This window comes from Schistocerca piceifrons, chromosome 2 (assembly GCF_021461385.2).
Source record: "Schistocerca piceifrons isolate TAMUIC-IGC-003096 chromosome 2, iqSchPice1.1, whole genome shotgun sequence".
Taxonomy (NCBI): Eukaryota; Metazoa; Arthropoda; class Insecta; order Orthoptera; family Acrididae; genus Schistocerca; species Schistocerca piceifrons.
Window position 1 is genome coordinate 302,967,899 of NC_060139.1, and position 24,404 is coordinate 302,992,302.

At 42.9% G+C, this 24,404-nt stretch overlaps 1 protein-coding gene across 1 annotated transcript in view; it reads right to left on the bottom strand.

Moving 5' to 3' along the window:
• Positions 1 to 24,404, bottom strand: part of LOC124775340 — a 531,162-nt gene that overhangs the window by 290,205 nt on the left and 216,553 nt on the right. Inside the window, exon 2 of the mRNA XM_047250172.1 lies at positions 811 to 913. Coding sequence (XP_047106128.1) covers positions 811 to 891 — 81 coding nt within the window. The 5' untranslated portion in view covers positions 892 to 913. The remainder of the gene's footprint in view (positions 1 to 810; positions 914 to 24,404) is intronic.

The window sequence follows — 24,404 nt, forward strand, 5'->3', positions numbered from 1 at the left end:
AGATATGTCGAGTAGTGTCCCTAACATGCCCGCCGATCGCGTCACGCCGCTCTTTTCAGTACTGAGCGCACAGTTACCACGTAAAAACGACTAAAACAATAGAATCTCCCGCCGAGTTTGAGGGCCTGTTGAGTGATTTCGCCTGATGTCATGCAGTCCACCATGACATAACTGCCATGCGTTTCCTTCTTCAAGACGATTCTCGGCCGCACTGTGCAGGGACAATGAAGATGCTTCTGGAGCGTTTTCGAAGGGAAGTGTTTCATCACCCGCAATACAGCTCATAATTGGCTCCCTTTGACAGTCATCTCTGCCCACACTAACCACTGCCTACGAAAACAACATTATGGCACAGACTACGAGGTGTAGACTAGTATAGAGAATTGGCGGAAATCACAGGCGGCTGCCTTCTACAACGAGGGTACTAGAAAGCTGGTAGAACGGTACGACGAATGTCTAAGTCGGAGCGGCGACTGTGTGGAGAAGTAGCTAAATGTGTAGCTACCTGTTTCAAATAAAACTTCTTGATTTTCATAGCTGTTTCCATTTCACGACCGATCGGACTTTACTTTGCCAATAGTCCTCTTAAAACTGAAGAAGCGTTAAGGATTTTCGAATATTCGTCGAGAGCAGCTCCAGTGATTCACCAATATCAAAACTAAAGCGCCTTTTAAGGAATCGTGCCGGAAGCTATAGGTACATTACAAGGTTAAGAGGCGAATCTGGGGATGTAATCGCTTTTAATTTGCTGCGAATGCACTGATTTTTTATGACTGTCTCTGCCAAAAAGAGGGCGGTATTTCAACTCACCTTGTTGGCTTCCTCGAGGCTCCAGCCGGCATCTTGAACAGTGGAAAGTCGCGAGCCATCCTCCTCAGAGTTTGGCGCCATCTCTGACCTCGGCGACAGCTCGCTGCAACAGTGAAAACGCTCTGTTAATATCCCAGTTTGCGACGATACGTGTTTTAGAACAATTGCGAAAACTACGAGGGGCGTCCCTCTTCTAAGCTGGAGCTATAAAATATATTCTAAAATAGTACCACAGAGACTAGCAGTAAGTGTTGAAAGTAGTCTACAACAAACGAACTTTAAGAAAGGTTGATCATCCACAGACAATATGTTCGCTTTTAGACAAATAACTGAGAAATAGAGTTCAGTAGAGACACACATTCACTATTCACAGACTGTGTGAAAGCTTTTGATGAAGTAAAAAGAGAAATGCTATGGGAGATATGAACAAAAGAGGAATACCTCTGCACATAATAAAGGCGACAGAATGCATGTACCAAGGATCAGAAATTGCCACTGCAGCAAATGGAATATATAAGATCAGGACACATTCGGGAGTAAGACAAGGATGCAATTGATCTCCAATTCTTTTTAATACTTACGACATGGTGAGGCAATGAATAGATAGGTTAAGCTTTTACATTTATTACTACAACGAAAATTTTATTCTATGACATCACTCTTTGCTGATGATGAAGTCATGATTGTTGCTAGCAACACACTCAAAAGAGCTGCTCATATTTTGTCCATAACGGATAAGTTATGTAATCTACTGACTGACAAACTCGCCATTACCATGATATTCATTTCTCCAAATTTCTATCAGAAACGAAAACAAAAAATGAACTGCGTTTGCAGTGTAATATCGAAAAAACTTCATTTGCATGTACGCCACTGGCCATTGAAATTGCTACACCAAGAAGAAATGCAGATGATTAACGGGTATTCATTGGACAAATATATTATACTAGAACTGACATGTGATTACATTTTCACGCAATTTGGGTGCATAGATCCTGAAAAATCAGTACCCAGAACAACCACCTCTGGCCGTAATAACAACCTCGATACGCTTGGGCAATGAGTCAAACAGAGCTTGGATGGCGTGTACAGGTACCGCTGCCCATGCAGCTTCAACTCGATACCACGGTTCATCAAGAGTAGTGACTGACGTATTGTGACGAGCCAGTTGCTCGGCCACCATTGACCAGACGTTTTCAGTTGGTGAGAGATCTGGAGAATATGCTGGCCAGGGCAGCAGTCGAACATTTTCTGTATCCAGAAAGGCCCGTACAGCACCTGAAACATGCGGTCGTGCATTATCCTGCTGAAATGTAGGGTTTCGCATGGATCGAATGAAGGGTTGAGCCACGGGTCTTAACACATCTGAAATATAACGTCCACTGTTCAAAGTGCCGTCAATGCGTACAAGAGGTAACCAATGGCACCCCATACCATCACGCCGGGTGATACGCCAGTATGGCGATGACGAATACACGCTTCCAATGTGCGTTCACCGCGATGTCGCCAAACACGGATGCGACCATCGTGATGCTGCAAACAGAACCCGGATTCATCCACAAAAATGACGTTTTGCCATTCGTGCACCCAGCTTCGTGTCCACCATCGCAGGGGCTCCTGTCTGTGATGCAGCGTCATGGGTAACCGCAGCCATGGTCTCCGAGGTGATAGTCCATGCCGCTGCAAACGTCGTCGAACTGTTCGTGCAGATGGTTGTTGTCTTGCAAACGTCCCCATCTGTTGACTCAGGGATCGAGACGTGGCTGCACGATCCGTTACAGCCCTTGCGGATAAGATGCCTGTCATCTCGACTGCTAGTGATACGAGGCCGTTGGGATCCAGCACGGCGTTCCATATTACCGTCCTGAACTCACCGATTCCATATCTGCTAACAGTCATTGGATCTCGACCAACGCGAGCAGCAATGTCGCGATACGATGAACCGCAATCGCGATAGGCTACACTCCGACCTTTATCAAAGTCGGAAACGTGATGGTACGCATTTCTCCTCCTTACACGAGGCGTCACAACAACGTTTCACCAGGCAACGCGGGTCAACTGCTGTTTGTGTATGAGAAATCGGTTGAAAACTTTCCTCATGTCAGCACGTTGTAGGTGTCGGCACCGGCGCCAACTTTGCGTGAATGCTCTGAAAAGCTAATCATTTGCATATCACAGCATCTTCTTCCTGTCGGTTAAATTTCGCGTCTGTAGCACGTCATCTTCGTGGTGTAGCAATTTTAATGGCTAGTACTGTATTAGTGAAAACGACTTCGAAATTATGGAACAGTTGTACAAAGAAACATGCATAATGTACAAGTATATAAGAACAGTATGCAGCACAGTTTGTGCACACTGGGCGCAGGTGCTTCGTGTGTCTACACCCTGATTTTGTAAACGTCTCTGTGGCAACGCCTCTTCATATCTCTGTAGACGGCTATTGTTTTCGCCTACAGCCGTTTGCACATTGCAGTTAAAGCTGTCTAAAGCGCTGCCAGGTGTCAGGATTTCCTTAAGTAGACTAAGCGGTAGAAGTGTCTTAGGAGTACAGAATAAATTTATTAAAACTTGGTGCATGATGCGTCTGTTTTTCACGCATCTCAGTGTTCAAGACAATATATCTCTTGAACTACGTGTCGTTCACTGATATATTTGCGTGTGTACATTTATCGGCGAAATACTTACAGTAGGTACGTAGGAGTACAGAATAAATTTATTAAAACTTGGTGCATGATGCGTCTGTTTTTCACGCATCTCAGTGTTCATGACAATATATCTCTTGAACTACGTGTCGTTCTCTGATATATTTGCGTGTGTACATTTATCGGCGAAATACGTTGCGAACAGAGTTAATAGCAAAGAAGAAATAAATTTAAACGTCATGCATGATGAAGCAAATTTCACGCATTTCACAGTGATTGTTGGCTGACAGCAAGGGATATCTGTGCCAACTTAGGCTTAAATCGATTCAGTTCATTTTTATAATATGTATATTATATTATTGCTTTCAGAGGCCAGGAGCTAATTGCCAGAAAAATAATAATAAAGTAAAACTAGGTAGAAAGAGTAAACTCGTTCAAATTCTTAGCAAAAACTACCTCATTCGTGACAGAATTGTATATACAAAAGAAAGTAGGAACATTTAATTACATTAATTTATAGAACCCTCAGAACTAAAATAAGAAAGTAACCTCTTCTAAGGTACTAGAAAATAACGTCTGTAGCAACTGTGACATATGGGAATGAGCCATGGACTATAACAAAAATAAATGAATAAAAAATACAAACATCGGAGACGCGATTACTAAGAAGAGTGACTGGGCACACACTATCCGACGGAGGAAGAATACTGTCATCAGAGAAGAGCTGGGAACGCAAAGCTCAAAGGAGCAGATTGGAAGGTGGGTGTATATAATTTTATACGTAATTTTCTTGTTTTTGGATGTCTTACGACGGACAAGAAAAATTTTACTATGTTGTAATATGCGCGCAATCTCTTCAGAGAGGCTGCGCTGGCCAGAGACTGGTTAGATCATCTTAACTCTGCAAAGGTGCGCGGGTGTTGAACGTTGATCGCGAGCAGAGGAGTTAGGGAGTTGTAGAGGGGTGTCGTGGCTTTGAGATTGAACAGGAAGGACACAGAACACGGTGCTCCTCGAAATTATTTTGCTAATCTGATGGACAACATTATTATTACAAAAGTACTACTATCTTTATGCACTGAATGAGATTGACTTACTAAGATGGATACTATTTTTGAGAAGATTTGGATTTAGGGTAACGAATGGACATATTTTACTTTACTGTGGCAGGATCTGGTTAAGCGTTCTTGGTTCAACGCAGACATCCTAATCTGGAATTTCTTGCTATTTTTGTGAAGTTTTCTCTCAGTCAATGTTAATAAATCTGAAAGAACGAAAAGAATTTAATGATTAGTATGAAGACTTTTGTGTTAGAATAAACTTTGATGTTAAGTTACATTTTTGTATTTCTCCAGAGTTGATCCTACGTAATTGTAATTTTGTGGTATCCACTGCTATTAAATCTGCGCACCGAGCAGTGGCGCGCTCCATTGCGCGCGGCCGAGAAATGCAACGCTGGCCGCACTTCTCCGTGCCCGGCCCGCTGCTAACATCGCAGACCGCCTTCGCGTGCGTGCGCTTTAAAAACACAGGGATTGGCCTTCCATGACACTCAAGTACTGGTCGCCCAGAATATACAGCGACTCCAGCCGCCGGCTACATTAACTATGGAGCCTTACTTAACGCCGCTCCTGACGTCTACAAGCCCGTTCTCATACTCCTCAACTCGGAAGTGCAACGCTGTGGTTGACCTGCTTGCTGTTCGATGTTGATTCGACTGCGTTCTGGACTTCGAATCGGAACGCTATACTGGAACTTGGACTTCAACGTTCGCTACGTTTAGTATGTCAACGGACTTGTGATATCCGCCGGAATTCTGCATTTCATATGCACTTCCTTGACACTGGTATAACAACCATCAATTTATATAATTTTGCCTAAAGTGTTCCTCTACATCTTGGCGCTTCGTAACAGAATTATTTGTATCAGTGTTGTGCCAATAAACCGTAGAACGGTGATATATTCATTGTGTTATTCCTAGTTATAACAAGTTTGTAGGGAAGGAAATATTTTCTTATTGTTTGCTAAGCATTCAATGGTGAAATTTTGTAAAAGGGGTGGTGTCAAGAAATTATTTTAGATGCATTTTTTAAATACAGCTTTTATCTAGAGAGTAACTCAGACTATCCTACGTCATTATCCAGCTGCCATGACCTGATGAACATTCTTTTTTTATGAGAGAGAAATTTTATGAGAATCAAGTTTGCATTGAATATATTTAAGAGGTCGAGCTGCACTACCGCGGTTCTCTGGAGTTGGTAGTAGCTCATAAACTGAGACGCGCCTTCTCTATCTTTTTCTACGAGAGCAATTGCATGGCGTTTTCCATTGCCACACGTGTAAGTCGAATACACGATATGAGTTTTCAATTTCACAGGTTCAATTGACAGTGTTGAGTTTAATTATTCTCATTAAAGTTCAAAGTTAATTTTTTTGTAACAGATAGTGTTGGTCACACGGGAAATATTTCACACAATCAGATTTGCTTCTCATTCTCACAGACAGATTTAGTTCTTAACTGTTAACGTGAGGTTAGCTTATGCACATATTTCTTTTCTATGAATGAAATGTTTTGGTATGCTACAGCTTAAATTCATAAAGAGACTAAATATTCAGAAAGAGACAGTTTAGAAGTAAAGGAAACAGCTGCACATTCTTATAATCCTCTTTATCCTTTTTTTAGGGCATCTCCCCGTTAGAGCTGTGTGCAGAGCGCTGGAAAAATATCTGCTTCAATGAGGTTGCACGCTCTGTAACCAATCTTACCTTCACGCTCTCTGTACGGGAGCGATACGTTAAGGGGGAGGGGAAGGAGGAATTGAGAGTATTTCTAGATTATTCGGCTAATATTAATTCGTGAAACTTTGTAAATAGGCATTTGCGAGATTGGGGAGAAATGCTGTACACGCTACATTCAAGCGTCGGCCAATTAAGGTTTTTTTTTCAGTATTTCTGCAACACTCGCCCGTGGGTCACACAAGTCCATGACCATTCGTGCTGACCTTTTAAACTCTTACAATATTCTCAGCCACTACTGCTTGGTTGCTATCCTGTACACTCGAGCAATATTCTAAGATGAGACTCAAGAGTATTTGTAGACAAAATTCATTTTCTCACTATCTTGTCACTGATCCGAAGTCAGCCTCCTGCTTTACCTATGCCTGAGCCTGTGTGATCATTCGATGTTATAACCCTACGAAGCGTCGCATCGCGCCGGCCGGGGTGGCCGAGCGGTTCTAGGCGCTTCAGTCTGAAACCGCGCGACCACTACGGTCGCAGGTTCGAATCCTGCCTCGGGCATGGATGTGTGTGATGTCCTTAGGTTAGTTAGGTTTAAGTAGTTCTAAGTTCTAGGGGACTGATGACCTCAGAAGTTAAGTTCCATAGTGCTCAGAGCCATTTTTTTGAGGGAAACGATTGGGGGGCGCTAAACGGGGGAGGGGCAGAGACGTTTGTGTTTCCTTTTCGGTAACTAGAGTTAAGTCCGCGTAAGTTGATTCTTGACAGTAGCAGAGGACCGGGCGAGGTAGCTTCTCGGGCCTACCTCAACCAACAGACTAACGCGATTTTGTAAACATCTCCATGGCAACGCGTCAGTGTTGTCACAGCTCTGTAGACGGCTATTGCTTTTGCTTGCAGCCGTTAGCGCTTCACAGTTGAAAGCTGGCAACAGTGCTACGAGCTGTCACGGATCTTCTTAGACCGTCTCGACTACAGATGGATCCACTGTCATCCTGTGAAGTGAGCCAACGCAACGAAACTGCAAAGAGTATATATTCTGCGTTTGTTATTTTGGTTGCTACAGTTTCGCATGGATCGACAATTAAACAGTGGGAAAGTAATTGCGCTATAGTTGCGAACAATGCAAATATGGTGTGCGTGTTTTGTATGGTTTGAACTGAATCGTACAAAAAAGAATTATTGGAATGTGAAGAGTTTTCTTCGTCCGCCTCCGTATGCGAATGGTTGCCGGCACTGCAGCTCAGTGCATCAAGGAAACTGGGTGAAGTTTCCAGCAATGAAATTCAAGAGGTCGTGCAATTTCTGCACAGAACTGGTGAGGAAAAAGTGAGAAAAACAGATAGAGGGGAAAATACAACGATGTGGTCAGGGCGTTTGACACTCATGAGGAGGACCCAGGTTCAATTTCGGATTTTTCCTTGGTGGAGAATTGGGATGGGGTCCACATAGCGTCTTAAGCCAATGAGAATCAGCACTTCCAAGGTCTAAAATGCCGAGAGAGCTGTGTGCTGACTCCCTTACGCATCCTTATGAAGCCATTAGCAAAGGATGACACGAGGTCGGTCGGTACCGATATGCGCGTATGAGCCAGAACGAGGAGTTTCAGTACATTTTACTTTATTGTAAACAGAAATGGGGAGACATCGGTTGGGGGAAGGAGGCACAAATTCGATATTTGCCCTGGGCACAGTTAGCCCGATGGCTGAAACTTCCTGGCAGATTAAAACTGTGTGCTGGACCGAGACTCGAACTCGGGACCTTTGCCTTTCGCGGGCAAGTGCTCTACCAACTGAGCTACCCAAGCACGACTCACGCCCCGTCCTCACAGCTTTACTTCCGCCAGTACCACGTCTCCTGCTTTCCAAACTTCACAGAAGCTCTCCTGCGAACCTTGCAGAACTAGCACTCCTGAAAGAAAGGATATTGTGGAGACGTGGTTTAGCCACAGCCTGGGGGATGTTTCCAGAATGAGATGTTCACTCTACAGCGGAGTGTGCGCTGATATTAAACTTCCTGGCAGATTGAAACTGTGTGCCGGACCGAGACTCGAACTCGGGACCTTTGCCTTTCGCGGGCAAGTGCTTGGGTAGCTCAGTTGGTAGAGCACTTGCCCGCGAAAGGCAAAGGTCCCGAGTTCGAGTCTCGGTCCGGCACACAGTTTCAATCTGCCAGGAAGTTTCATATCAGCGCACATTCCGCTGCAGAGTGAAAATCTCAGACTGAGGGCTGTTCATACAATTCTTGTTTCCAGAATAAATTTTCTTTCTAAAATTCACAGAATTCTCCTTATTCCCCGAGGGAGCTTTAAAAAACCAGTAACAGGATGAAGAGTTGGCACAAGAAAACGATGCAGTGCTGTACGTCTACTACTAGTAACGCGGATCCGTGAATTCTGTTCCCGGCGAGAGCCTCAGGCTTTTCTGGTTGAAAAAGTCTGCTTCGTCAGGCAAAATGAGAAGTTGCTCGTGTGAAACAAGCAGCGAAATCGACCGCGATGATGGCTTGCACCAAGCCGTGAACCACATGAGTAGATAGAAACTCTGCGTGTTTTTCTGTGGCTGTAGGCTGGGCCACTGCAGTGCGGTGCGTCCGCCCAGTGCATCGCCTGCTGCCGGGAAGCAGAGCTGTCCAGCGGCGGCCGGTGCACACACACACACACACACACACACACACACACACACACACACACACACACCCGTGTCACGTGTGCCGGGGCGCTACCTGCAGGAATGCACGCCTTCGGAGGGAAGCGCCGCCCGCGCGCGTGTCTCGAATGTCCGCGGCGAGAGCGTGTGACGCGCTGACACAGCTTATCGGCCTAGCTCCCCGCTCACCGCCCCCACCCCCACCCCCACCAGGCAGGATTACGTGTTGCTCCTCCCCCCCCCCCCCCCCCTCCTTTCAGACACAACCCAGGCACACCCACGTCCGCTGCACGCACTCGTTGCATATTCCTCTCTCGACGGGATTCTCGCCGGACATACATCGGAAAGCGCCTCTCTCAGCATGCCAAAAACACACCTGCCGCCGGGCGTCTATTTTTATCCACGTCGTCTTCTGAAACTCTTGAAAAGGAACATAAAAGTCTTTGACGATTCCATATTTTACTATAGACCAGAGTTTGTAGTGTTGCTCACGCTGCTAAATACTGCATTTTCGGGCAACAACAAAGTTCTATTATGTGGCAAGTGTCATTAGAGCACAGTTAATAAAGTTATTTCATCAAATAATAGATAAACTAGGCACTCATCTTTTCGTGTTTCCCACGCTGGTCTCGTTGTGAATTCATGGCTCAATCGTCGAAAATCTAGGTAGTGATGATTCCAAGCTCGATGCAAAGAGGCCTAGGTGTTATTCTGCGATATTCAAAAGTTTTATAGATGTGTTTCATAAACCATTCTTGAAGATTAAACTTTTTCAAGTTAGGACAATGGTGATGTAAAATAGTAATCAGCACTCCGCATTTAAGTTACACTTCTTTTTTATTACTTTTGTTGCAACATCACTTCACAAAATAAAACATACCTGAAAAATCTTCCTCACTGTTAAAGTTCACATTTCATAAACTGACTATAATTTGCGTCTTTTTAACATGGCGACCAAAGCTTGACTCTCTACGAACCGTTTACGTGCCCAAAAATCAGAGGTACAAGTACGCCAAAGATCATAGTGACAAAAGAAAGAATACACATAAGAATAATATCATTACAATATAAACATATCGATGTATCCAATTACTTCTACATTAATGAAATCAAATCGGAATGTTGTCTCAGAAATTTGTTAACTACTGTACAGAAACGCAGTAGAATATTGCTGGTATCGAGGGATTGAGGTGAGGTGCCGCAATGGTTACGTAATTCAAGTACCATTACAAGTTGCTTTTGCGAGGTGTATCCAAAATGTCACCAAATACGTTAGTTAAAATCATTACGTCTTACCTGCGTCTAGAGTTGTAAAACTACCGCAGACTACCAAAAGTAATCGCAGACTGCTGCAGTTTTCCTAGTAGCTTTGGTCAGTTAATGTCGAACTCGCGTTACCTGCACGCTAGGTGTGTCGCGTTACCTCCTAACGATCGCTTTCTTTACGTATGCGATCAGTTCTTTACTAGATTCCCCTAAAAACTGGGGCGGTTAACTATCTAGAAACTGAGTGAGAATATATAAAGGTCTAGGTAACCTAGGAAAATTTTCGTTCTACTTATTTATTCATATGCCTGTTAATTAATAATAAAGAGTATTTATAGCAAATCTAAAACTGTCAATGTTTAATTCTGTTTTTTTCTTTTTTTTCTAAAATTGTTGATTTGCAACACGAAGCAGAGAGATGTTCTAGTAAAAATAAAGAAAACAATACAGATTTATGAAATAGCACTATAAAATTTCCTCAACGAAAAGGTAAAAGTTTAAAAAACTGTAAAACAAAAACGCATCAAACACCGCTTCAATAATTTGTCTAACTTACATAAAACAAACGCTTGAAAAGGAAGCCAGTAAAATTTAAATGGGAACTAGAAAAACTCAAAACTGAGGGGCTGACAAAGTGCTACGCTCATGAAACAGACAACCTAGCTAAGAATTTACAACATGGTGGGCCGCCCGGGGTGGCCGAGCGGTTCTAGGCGCTACAGTCTGGAACCGCGCAACCGGTACGGTCGCAGGTTCGAATCCTGCCTCGGGCATGGATGTGTGTGATGTCCTTAGGTTAGTTAGGTTTAAGTAGTTCTAAGTTCTAGGGGATTGATGACCTCAGAAATTAAGTCCCATAGTACTAAGAGCCAATTGAACCATTTGAACAACATGGTGGAGTAAATGAACACTGGGATCAAATTAAATCTGGTATATACAAAGGAGCAGAAAAGATAGTTGGAAGAACTGAACCCAAAAACAAGAGGAAATGGATTACAGCAGATATTATTGAGCTTATAGAAAACAGATTATACAAAAATGCTGACTTACGTATAGCTAAGTCTAACACATAGCTTTCGTCTGTTGCGAAACTTCATGTTCAACAATATGCACTGCACTAGAACTGTACTTTGTCGTCAGGTCGGCCCGCGGATCGGCGCCTATTCTGATATACAGATCGTGTAAGTCTTCGACTTCCACGTTGTGTGACGAGTCGCTGACGACAAACTCCTTGACGCCCACTTGTTTCACAGTCCGTCAGCCACTTTTCATAGACGCTAACGACAGTAGCAAGCAAACAGCTGACCAGTATAGCCGTTTCCGAGTTGGTCGTTCCCAGGCACCCGGTCTGTTACTTTAGTAGTTTTGCCCATCTTCTTACCATATTGTCGCTAGACTGATACCCCATTACTCACTGCTCTGCTTGTAGATAGTAGGCAATGAAAAACTCTTAACTCCATCTGTTTGTGAAAACCTCGTAAGATCAATACCCCAGTAATGCTATAATCGGAGATTTGAAAGTGCATCGATTTCTCCAATGTATCAATAACTAGGCTTCTACTGTACAGTCACACATGCAGCAACTTCCTGTATCACTTTATATTGTTTTTTAAGAAGCTGTTTTTTGTTTATTCCGCAAAATTTAACAAAGTGGAATTACGAGGTTTTCGTTACCTACCATCGTTATATATTTTCTCTACCGCGTCAGGTCCCACAACGCCACCAGGCAGCACTCAACTTCGCGGTGGACGTTGGTAATAATGTGTTCGTTTGGTAGTGTATGTGGTGTCACCGCCAGACGCCACACTTGGTAGGTGGTAGCCTTTAAATCGGCCGCGGTCCGTTAGTATACGTCGGACCACCGTGTCGCCACTATCAGTGATTGCAGACCGAGCGCCGCCACACGGCAGGTCTAGAGAGACTCCCTAGCACTCGCCCCAATTGTACAGCTGACTTTGCTAGCGATGGTTCACTGTCTACAAACGTTCTCACTTGCAGAGACGACAGTTTAGCATAGCCTTCAGCTACGTCATTTGCTACGACCTAGCAAGGCGCCATATTCAGTTACTATTCTGAACAGATAATGTTGTGAATCATGTACCTTCTAGAGCGACGTTCATCATTAATGGATTAAAGTTAAGTATCAAACTAATTACGTCCGCTTTCTGAATTCTAATTCCTTGTCATGTTCCAGACCTCACGTCAGTATAGTCCTTCCCTCCTGACGCCAGCCTGCATGAGCTAAAACGCGTGCATTTCGGCCTCCACTAGTAACACGGTGTTGGCTCTTCTGCCAACCCAATAGTGTATGTTCATCATATGCTTCAAAATACTTATCGGAGCTAGATTATCTAATACACCTTTTCTGGATTTTTCTTGCAGTTTCAGTGTTTGTAAAGAAAAGTTCGTTAGATACTGTGAAGTGTGTTAAACTTTGCGTGCTAACACAGACATCAGGCTAAGCTACATTTCAGTGTGTTACCTTACCCTTTTTCTGTATTCATATTCGTTGGTTTCTCTAACTCGCAACCAGATTGTCACCTTCGAACTGAACCTAGGTCGTGCGCTACATTTCCGGTCAGTCTGTTACCTGATTCAGTTTTCAAGGGGGATGGGAGACGGAAGGGGAGGTTGAGGTGGGGTGGGAGGCGTGCTCATTAAATCGAAAAATTCAGCATTTTGTTGGCAAAACTAAAAACATTACTCTTGCTGAATATTCCTGCACATACCAGCTATGATGATAATTTGATGTATATTAATGTAGTACAGAACGTCGTCACGGTACATTAGCAATACCAGCGAGTGAGGCATTGAGGTACAAACAGCAGCTACACCAGACTGGTCAACACGAGGTCAGGGAGCAAGGACACCCATACCCATGGGCAAGGGGGGGGGGAGAACAACCCAGGTCCCCTATACCCCCCCCCCCCGCCTCTAGTTCTCACACAGCGTCGGAACTGGAACATTTTTATGGCTACTTACAAGTCGCCATTTGTCTTCCAAAATCTTAAAAACGTACCAAAGCCCCAGGTCTAGCCGCCTTCCCCTCTACAAACTAACGTATGCGCGCCCTTGTAAGAGAATGCTGCGTCTTTGGAACCGGAAACGACGAATAGCACACGGTGGAGTGTGATAAAAATTGATAGTTGGTATCGTAATGCACAAGAAACGAAATTAAGCAATAAAAATAAATTTCAGACTTAATTTGCACTAACATTAAAAAAGTAGTGAAAAGTCAGGGAATGCTTCAATCTCGTAGCTACTCATAGAAAGTGAAAGCTTATATGTCAATCACCAGACACAACAACAGACACCTGTGAACATGAAACCACTATAAAAGCAGTACGACATTAAACAGCACGAGGAAAGATCTGTTCACGATCGTTGCTATGAGCCGGCAGTAACCACAAAACTATACAAACAGATATCTGAAATGACTCACCGAATTTCATAGTCACAGCGTGTAGCTTAATTTCACCTACACTTCACGTTATAAACTATCGACTTCTAGTAAGAAAGTTGATACAGAATTCATTGTACGCCTTTGTTTCAACTGCATAATGTAAAAGGAATGTAGCTTACTATTAAACATCCTGCAAAAATAGACAACACGTGAATAGCAACCGGACATGTTCTTGTCGTAAGAAAACATCTCGGGATTCCCTTCAAATATTGTAGCGAATTCTAACTTAAATTAAACACGATGGAGATTTAAATCCTAGCCTATCCTGAATCCAGTCACTTTTATTACCCGGCGCTTAATTTCGTTGGTTTTGCATCCTTTATTCAAGCAAGTTGTCACGAACTTTATACACAACCTGTGATGTAATGCGAAAGGAACCACATGACCGATTGAGATGCTGGCACATAGGTAATTAATTCGCTACAACTGAAAGACACAGCGGGGTTCGCAGCGGCGTGCAATGTCGATTTAGATTGCGACCCGTGATAGGAACGAATCACAAAAGACAGCCGCTGGACGCTGGGCACAAGTATTGTCTCTTGTTAATGAAGAATCGACATGCTGCTGCCCCCAAGCTGTCACCTTCTGAAATGACGGGTGTCAGACTTACTGCTTTTAGTTCGAGGCAGCATGAGTCTAGCAAATACTTGAGAGGAAAATCGGACATCTCCCTTTCTTCCTCTAAACAGCTGGGTCCCTTTCACTTACGCTGCCGCCTTATGATTCCACAATGTAGGCCAGCAAATGACAAGGCTGGTTTACTTTCACGTAAATAATTTACTGTTGTTATGAGGAGCGACATCATCAATTAAACATCTTTGATCGCTAAAGTAAAGTAATTCTCTTGAATGGTTGAGAATGGCTTCCGAAATTGCGCGTTCCTGAATCATATTGATTTCCTTTAATGAAGGACATTTTGGAACTCTTCATTAAAATCAGACAGTCCGAATGGTTACAAGCTTAACTAACGACTTCAATGTGTAAGGAGAAAATAAATGTAAGGTATTCTTTATTGTATACGCTACTGAAGATTTCCGAGCGTTTCAAATGTTTGTAGTATTTTTTGTTTTGTTAAATTGTAATATCTGCTTTGTGCGAGTTGTGTAACGCCTTGTTACATGAACAATTAACTTTGGCTCTCATGGTCCAAGAAACGTAATGAATTAAAATTAAAAATTAAACTGAAATTCTACCATGCAGCTACTAAATATATTTATTTCCACACCGGTTTCAAAGCACTATAGTTTCATATTCAACACAAAAAGTCTGTTGGAACTGTAGAAGAGGCGTATACGCGCTTGGTCAACATAATTTTCCCATCGAAAATCATCAAAAACAGTACAAACTCCCTTGAAAAATGGCAAAAACAACACTGATAACCAATTCCAGAATTCTGAAGTGAGAGACGCAATACATCCGCATATTTGATCAGTAAGTGACACTCAAGTATCCGGCATACCTCCACAAAGGCAAGAATTACCTATGGACAACAAGTGTCACGCCTGACTATATATTACTGGAGTCGCCTGCTGCAAAACAATACCGTTAAAAGTTGTGGCTGAACCGTAACATTACCGTGCCGTCTTTTTCATATCTCTCGCGTGCAGTTCGTAGCGGCAAGATACAAGCATTTAGAGCATAGAAACCATCATTTCTTCTATACCACAATGAAACAAGAACAGAAAACTATATTTACAAAAACAATCTTCCGTGAAGTGTACAAAAATGGTTTTTGAAATGTAAACGTATTTGTAGAAGACCACTACGGTTCGGTAGTTTTAGTACAGTACATAAATAACGTACTAAATGGTAAGATTACCGGTAGTATTGGTAGCATTAGTAGTGAGAGAAACATGAATGAATGCGTGACAGAAACTGGGAACCGAGGATATCTCTTTGTTTTTGTTTGCTTGTCTTGGACAGAATTAGAACCACACGCCGTTCAGTGTTACTACATTGTGTATTTTATATGCTTATAAAATAAGTAATAAAAATCACTTGATCAGTAACTTCTGGGCTTTTATGAAACCAGGGCAATTACTTTTGATGTAAGTGTAGTTTACATCCACAAACATAAATGAATATATGTATTTATCATTGATATTTTGGATTCAATAGAACGTAATTCAACATGATCATAGGCAAGAGTTTTCTGTTATTACTGATAAGCGCAAAAGTTGTTTATGAAAAAGAGAAAAATGTTTAAGGCTTTTCTGTTATTATTGGTAAGTGCAAAAGTTGTTTATGAATAACAGAAACACATGTTACATAAGCTCATCAATGTTCTGAAGCGATGTTTGATATATTGTGTTTATTTTTTTTTTTTTAATTTTACCTTTTTTTTGAGGAAATTGTGTTTTCTAGAGCTATATTGTAAATCCGTATTTTTTTATTCTTTTCTACAAAATCCCTCTGTTTAACATTACAAATCAACATTTTTAAGTAAAAGCTGAATTAAACACTGACACGCGCATTGTCGTGCAATAGCAAAACATCCTGCTTTTGGCGATGTGGCCGAACAGGACTCAGTCGAGCTTGAAGTTTCTTCAGTGTCGTCACGTATGCATCAGAATTTATTGTGGTTCCATTTGGCATGATGTCCACAAGCAAGAATCCTTCGGAATCGAAAAACACTGAAGCCATAACTTTTCCAGCAGAATGTGTGGTTTTGAATTTTTTTTCTTGGGTGAATTTGCATGATGCCACTCCATTGATTGCCTCTTCGTCTCTGGTGAAAAATGATGGAGCCATGTTTCATCACCTGTCACAATTCTTCCAAGAAATTCATCTCCACTATTCTCGTACTGTTGTTTCTTTGTGAGCCTCTGTCAACATCCTGGGAACCCATCTGGTAGAAACCTTTTTTAGCGCCAACACTTTCAGTATTCTGCAAACACTTCCTTCCCCTATCCCATCGTAGCGTGACAATTAGTTCACTGTGACGCGTCTCTCAGCAGTCACCAATTCGTTAACTCTCGGCACATTGTCTGGAGTGTGTGCAGTACGAAGCCTGCCGCTGCGAGGACAATGCTCAATATTGCCGTGCCCGCTTTCATCACGCAACCTGCTTGCCCACCGACTAACTGTACTGCGATCGACAGCAGCATCTCCATACACCTTTTTCAACCTGTTGTGGATGTTTCCGACTGTCTCGTTTTTACAGCACAGGAATTCTATAACAGCACGTTGCTTCTGACGAACGTCAAGTGTAGCAGCCATCTTGAAGACATGCTGTGCCGGCGCCACTCGCGGTAACAGGTTGAACTTAGTTTGAAAACAAGCGGCAAGAATGTATCTATACATTGTAAAAGTTTCACACAAGCAGAATGATAATAGTATTTTTACATAAATAGTGTGCATTTCTTTTGGAGTGACCCTCGTATTGGTAAACTATCTGTAGATCCCATGCGAGCTACAAATTGCCAGTAACGGGGTCTGTAAGTATTAAGTACATGTTATAATACCGTAGCATTGAAATCTTGATAAATACAGTATTGGCAAATAATTTTAGTTTTATTTTGCACGAAATTGTCTTTTTTTAGATGTAAATAATGAATTTCTTGCCCCCCGCCCCAATTTGCCCCTCAGCTGATCTGATACTAGCGGGAACGCTCATGCACAGAGCACCTGCTAAGTTTGGCGAGAATGGAGAAGGAATTTCGGAAAGCTCTATCGGTGTGCCGGTAATACCTTAGGTTGTTTCTGCGGCTTTTAGTGTTACCCAGCCTAATGAAATCGAAGCTGATAGGGAAGAGGGACAAATGGATTTTGCGCGAGGGAAACGAAGCAGGAAATTGACTGTTTGCGGCGCTTAAGCACGAAGAAGGAAGTCACGGCGTGGCTTACGCAACCGCTGCCAGCGTTCACTGGCGGTGGCTCCCACAGCTGAATGGGCCGAGTCTCCGTTGTGGATGCAGCCCCGCACTTAAGTGACAATCGCTTCCGTCCTTCGGCCATTGCGCCAGTATCCGCGTGAGACTCGTGCTGGAACAATGGCGGAGCTATTACGACTCGGCGTGCTGAATGCTGTTTCGGCGCGCGATAACATCGCGGCTCAAGATTTATCGCGGACCGGGTTGCGTAGCTGCTGTTTCAGCCGGTGGAAGGCCTACTGCGGCCAAGATCTACAGTGGTGGAGAAGTTAGTAGATCGGGGCTCGCTCAGTTTCCTTCTGCCTCTGTGGACAGACGAAGCTATTGGAGACAATCGCCGTATAATATGCCTATGTTTCCGTTATGACTGTAATACAGGTGGCTGTCGCACTAGAATAAACATCCATGTTCCTGTTTACTGAACATCTGAGAGGCTGCAACTCGTGAGGTCGCCGTTGATGCAGCTACATCGTTACGAGAAAAAAATACAAACTCTGTAAAGAGCGACAACTTGCCGGTTAATATTCTTTTAACTCAACAATGAGTTAAACGGTGGGTTGTTTTCGAGCGTATGCAGCCGCAGCAGCCGCTAATATGGGTTCAGCAGGTGTGGTGATAGTGGATGGATCGAACCAGGTCAGTCGTGTGAACTACTTCTCTCATTCACACTCTTTAACTCGAAGCTGTCAAATGAAATAGTGCGTTCATGAAGTACTGAAGCCTGACGGAGCTGCTGAGGTTTTTATCAGCGACATCGTTTAACTAGAAATCACTAAGACTAACTCACTCAACGAAGCTTGGCAATACTTATTAATATTACCAACAGATGGCAGAACTATGTAATTATGGACATCCAACTTACAGCATCTCATGAAATTTAAACGGATCGTGACTGAAGGCGACAAGGAAGAGATAAGCAAAGAAGGATATAAGTTCAATCTTGTTCGTCATTATCTAAAGATGTTCAAAAATGGTTCAAATGGCTCTGAGCACTATGGGACTCAACTGCTGAGGTCATTAGTCCCCTACAACTTAGAACTAGTTAAACCTAACTAACCTAAGGACATCACAAACAGCCATGCCCGAGGCAGGATTCGAACCTGCGACCGTAGCAGTCTTGCGGTTCCAGACTGCAGCGCCTTTAACCGCACGGCCACTTCGGCCGGCTCGAAAGATGTGCCACACGAAATCTTTGTCTGCTACAACATGCCTTGTTTCTTGTACTCTCTGCAGAAAATACCAGGTTTAGCAACGGCATGCATTATAATGTCATGTTGTTTTTAAAATTTAATCCCAAATAGAATGAATATGTTTACCACTGTCATAAAATCTATATAGCTACCTCAATTTTTCATTAATTTTCCTATCGATTTCATTTTTGTCGACAGTATTAATCCTTCAAATCCTTTGAGCCATCGGTATAGTATCTTTTTTTTCCATTCAGAAGGCAGCTTTTGTACCTGTTCGTTGTTATACTAGGGTGATTGCGACCACGAAACACATCCCCCGTTTTGCATACAGCCTGAATTTAATCGTTCATAGTGGCTTTCATCAGATCGACTCATATTGAATGAAGTGAAAAAAAAGGTGATTTTTAAAAGAAGTTCGCAGAGTAGCACGAAACTCAAAAAGAGGCAGGAGCAGTTGAAAGAGCGATTCCTGACAATGTAACAGGATATAATTAAAAGGTGTAATTCAACCTTTCAAATGCTGCAAAGAATAGCTGATATCATGAATTCCCTGATATCACTTACAACCGTCAATTATCTGGATCTTCCAAATTAGACCAAAAACGACATTGTAAGTACAACATATTGTAAGTATAACAACTGTTGGAAGTTTTAAGATTGTTCTGACGAAATGAGCAGCCAAAGGGTGGTCACTAAGTCGAAAGTTACATTCCTCATTTGGTCGCTAAAAAGATGGTGATGTGCAGCAAATGGCTGAGAAGTTAGTGGAAGAGCTAAACAGACAATTTCGCGCTATAGAGGAAATCTAAATTTACATCGATGCGACTTTGTTGGATCGGTTCAAATTATATGGATTTTCTGATAAAAATTGTAATGAGAAAATGAGATGAAATCCGATCAGGCATTGTGCGAAATACGAGTACATGACGGATGCATCCACTGCTACTGAAAAAATCCAAGTTACAATTACGGAATATATTACTTGTCTGTGGGCTGAATTTTATGAGATGGTTTCCAGACTGCAGAGTAATTCACGACCGAGAGCTGCTGCAATAGTGGAAACAGACTAATACACTAAGACAAATAAAACGACGCACCAGGAAGGACTTATACGAATGGGACGGATCTCTAGATGTGATGTGCATATACACTCAAACAAATGATTACTATGATTACTATTTCAATGATTCAAATGATTACTATTCCAGATAAATTGGATGATTTATTCAAGAGAAAAGCTTCACAAATTGATCATGTCAATAACGCCTTGGTACACCTCTGGCGCTTACGCAACCAGTTATTCGGCTTGACATTGATTGAGAGAGTTGTTGGATGTCCTCCCGAGGGATATCGTGCCAATTTCTGTACATTTGGCGCATTAGATTGTCAAAATGCCGAGCTCGTTAGGAGCCCTACCCATAATGCTTCAAACGTTCTCGATCGGGGAGAGATCTGGCGACCTTCCTAAGTTAGGATTTGGTGAACGCGAGACAACCGGCCGGATTGGCCGAGCGGTTCTGGGCGCTACAGTCCGGAACCGCGCGGCCGCTACGGTCGCAGGTTCGAATCCCGCCTCCGGCATGGATTTGTGTAACGTCCTTAGGTTAGTTAGGTTTAAGTAGTTCTAAGTTGTAGGGGACTGATGAACTCAGAAGTTAAGTCCCATAGTGCTCAAAGCCATTTGAACCATTTTGAACACGAGAGAAGTAGTAGAAACTCTCACCGTGTGCTGGCGGACATTATCTTGTTGAAATGTTAAGCCCAGGATGGCTTATCATAAAGGGCAACAAGATGGGGGGCATATAATATCGTCGACGTACCGCTGTGCTGTAAAGATGACGCGGTTGACAACCTGTAACACCGAAAATGCAGGATGCATGGCACCTGCTACAGATATATATTTTTTTTTTTAATTGCATGTAAGTATCTGTAATTTAAATGCTTTCTTTTAATAAGTAAGGACATTGCTTCATTGTATGTGTACATGTAGGTAGAAGTCTGTTGACGTTTCATTACATTTATCGGTGTTTTACTGTCAAACTTATAAGCTCTGGGAAAAAGCCAAAGGAATTGTTATTTGCATCGACTAGCAACGATAATAGCAGTGCTTGTGCGTTGTAAAATCTTTGGGTTGGGGGTTGTTGCGCAGAGCGCTTGGAGAGAGCGGGAGAAGGGTTCCAGCGCTTGTAGTGTGCGGAAGTGTGGCGTTAACGCTATCGCAGTAGAGAGTACCATTTCGGTGGCATCATGTACGCGCGCCGGCCAGATGACTAGTAGCAGGAGGAAGGACAGTGGACGGGCGGAAGAGGCTGTATTAATTACGATTGCCCGTTCCTGTAATTAGCTGTGGCCCCATAAGATGCTACCGTCTTCAACAACAACAGCAGCAGTTCCAGCAACACAGATTCGTCGTCGGCTCCGAGTTTCGTCGCACGCACAGCACTGAAGTAAGACTGTTCATTGGTAGAAAGTATTAGTGGCTAACCCAGCAGCACAACTGAACGTGATTTGATTAATGAACTTTATTTAAATAATAATCAGTTAAATTCAGGGCGATTGTGTCCTCATTGCCCCCAGACATTGTTACCAAGCAGGGTCCTTGTTCCCTTTTCTCCTTATATGCTAAACGAAGTTTGAGAATCAATCACTGGAAAAAATCCAAGTCTAAAGAAAATGCACAAAGTAAGAGTGCGTAAGTTTTATTTGTTTTACATACAGCTTGTAGCACATGGCTGTTTGGTTTGGTACGTATTCTAGTATTTAATTCTGTTCAAGTCAATAAAAAAGGCTCAGTTGTTCAAACAATAATATGGAATCCAATTTGAAAATTAAGTAACTGCAAAGTAAAAAGTGCTTGCCTTCCTCTAAATGTCTTTGATGGCGTTATGTAGAGGTCTCTGAAAGTCATTGTTCACGTAACGAAGTTCAATATTCACATACAGTTTAAGTGGATATTCTCAAATCATTACTCGATTGCCTTTTTTAAAATTTGATGACAAATTTAACGTGAAAGTGACTTCTCAGTTTTCTTTATCATTACATACTCACGTAAAATTAGTGTCAAAAAACGTGACCTTCAGTTGCCATGTCAGTGTTTAAAAATAAATGTTTTTCTTTCCCATGATCTTGTACAGAATTTTGTATGTAAATCGCCCTAGTGGGCTGGCGACCGTAATTATTTCCTTTTCGTTCATTAGTGTAACTTTTGGATTCATGATCAGTGCTACCCCTTTTCTGTCCAGTGTTGTTCGTGAGTGAATGCACAAAATAACTTCCATTTTTCCAAATAGAAGCCCTGTTCGTTTTAATTACTTTTTTAGTTTCAGTAGACTTTTCTATCAGAAAGATCGGTTGTACACTTTCCCCCTACTTATCGGTATTACTTCTTCGGGAAAGATAGCCTTATCCAATTAGAAAAATCCCATTAGGTATACAGGCGATCTACGGTCATATTTTATATCGCAAGCAGGATAGGCCGATTAGTAAGGGGGAGGTTACAAACCACAGGGGTCCTGCTATGAAATGAAATGCCACAGCATACCATACTGCTGGTTTTCGGGCCATATGGCGGGTGACAGTCAGGTTGGTACCCTGCGCTGATCGGGGCGTCTCCAGTTTGGTCTTCTGGAATCTCATCGACTGGGGTAGAATTGTCTTCAGTGATGAGTTCCGCTTCGAACTGAGCACCGATGACCAGGGAAGACAAATCTGGAGGCACCCTGCACGGTGGTGGGATACTAACCAGAATGTCGGCCGTAGATTCAGCGCATGGTTCACTTCCGCATTCACGAGGTAAGCATTTTACTTGCATACTGGCTGTGCTCACATCTCAGTGCGTTCGTTTATATCTGTAATGGTGTAGGACCACAAATGATAGGTATGATGAGATTGTGAACAGAAGGGAGAATAAGTAGAAGAGCGCCGATGTAGAGGGGGAGGAAAAGAGAGACAGAGCGTAGTTTGCCACAGCCGAATCGGAAGAGTTGTGAATCTTATAAAGCGCAAGAACTGTGAAGTGTTTGAAATACCAGTTCATTGAAATTGAGCAGTTAATTCACACCTACAGGAGTAAAGCGTTCATTTTGAATGACTCGCTGACGAGCTAACCATTGTGATCGGCCGTGAACTGCTGGTGAGAGAAAGCCAAGTGGGTACTGAATTTTACAGTCAGGAGAAAATTGAACAGTGATTCGCAAATAGAGAATATCGCCCAAGATTCAACCATTCATTAAAGCTCAAGTTTTTTCGAAGTTCGTGGGATGATTTCGACGCTATAATTCAATAATACGTTTCGACAAAGGATGTAATAAACCAATAGGGACATTTCAAACCGTTATGCTTACTGAATTTCACCCTATCGATCATTAAATAATACTAGTGACGAAAAAAATTCTTCATCGACAATGAGAAGGATAATTATCAAGCAACACGGCAGGAGCCTTACAAGCTGTAAGCGTTAGTGTTTTGTGACTGTTTCATGAGTTCCGAGCGATGCAGAAAAGAATACATCAAGTGCTAAACAAGAGTTGTGACTCGTTATCTGCACGTAGAATGGTAAAATTTCATGCAAATGAATCGCGAAGTCATTCCTGGTTTTGATAAAAATTATTGGGTTTTTAGAAACTGCTGACACACTGGGTACAGAAAATGATGATCGAAGATGGTAAAATATTTGGGCACTGCAACGAAGTTTACATACACTGAAGAGCGAAAGAAACTGATACATCTGCTTAATATCTTCTAGGGCCCTCGCGAGCACGCAAAAGTGCCACAACACGACGTGGCACGGACTCGACTAATGTCTGCAGTAATGCTGGAGGGAACTGACGCCATGAATCCTGCACGGCTGTCCATAAATCCGTAAGAGTGCAAGGGGCTGGAGATCTCTTCTGAACAGCATTTTTCAAGGCATCCCAGTTCATGTTCGGGGAGTCTGTCGGCCAGTGGAAGCGTTTAAATTCAGAAGAGTGTTCCCGGAACCACTCTGTAGCAATTAGGGACGTATGTGGTGTCGCATTGTCCTGCTGGAATTGAACAAGTCCGTCGGAAAGCACAATGTGCATGAATGGATGCATCTAATCAGACAGGATGCTTACGTACGTGTCACCTGTCAGAGTCGTATCTAGACATTTCAGGAGTCCCATACCACTCCAACTGCATACGCTTGAAGAGTCCCCCGCTCACATGACGGGTTCATGGATTCATGAGGCTGTCTCCAAACCCGTACACGTCCATTCGCTCGATACAATTTGAAATGAGACTCGTCCGACCAGGCAACATGCTTCCAGCTATCAACAACCAAGTGTCGCTGTTGACGGGTACAGGCGAGGCCTAAAGCATTGTGTCTTGCAGTCATCAAGAGTACACGAGTGGGCCTTCAGCTCCGAAAGCCCATATCGATGATGTTTAGTTGAATGGTTCGAGCGCTGACGCTTGTTGATGGCCCAGCCTTGAAATATGCAGCAATTTGCGGAAGGGTTGCACTTCGGTCACGTTGAACGATTCTCTTCAGTCGTCATTGGTCCCGTTCTTGCAGGATCTTTTTCCGGTCGCAGCGATGTCGGAGGTTTGATGTTTTATCGGATTCACGGTACACTCGTGAAATGGTCGTACGGCAAAATCCCCACTTCGTCGATACCTCGGAGATGCTGTGTCCCATCGCTCGTGCACCGACTATAACACCACTTTCAAATTCAATTAAATTTTGACAACCTGCAATTGTAGCAGCAGTAGTCGATCTAACAACTGCGCCAGACACTTGTTGTCTCATAAAT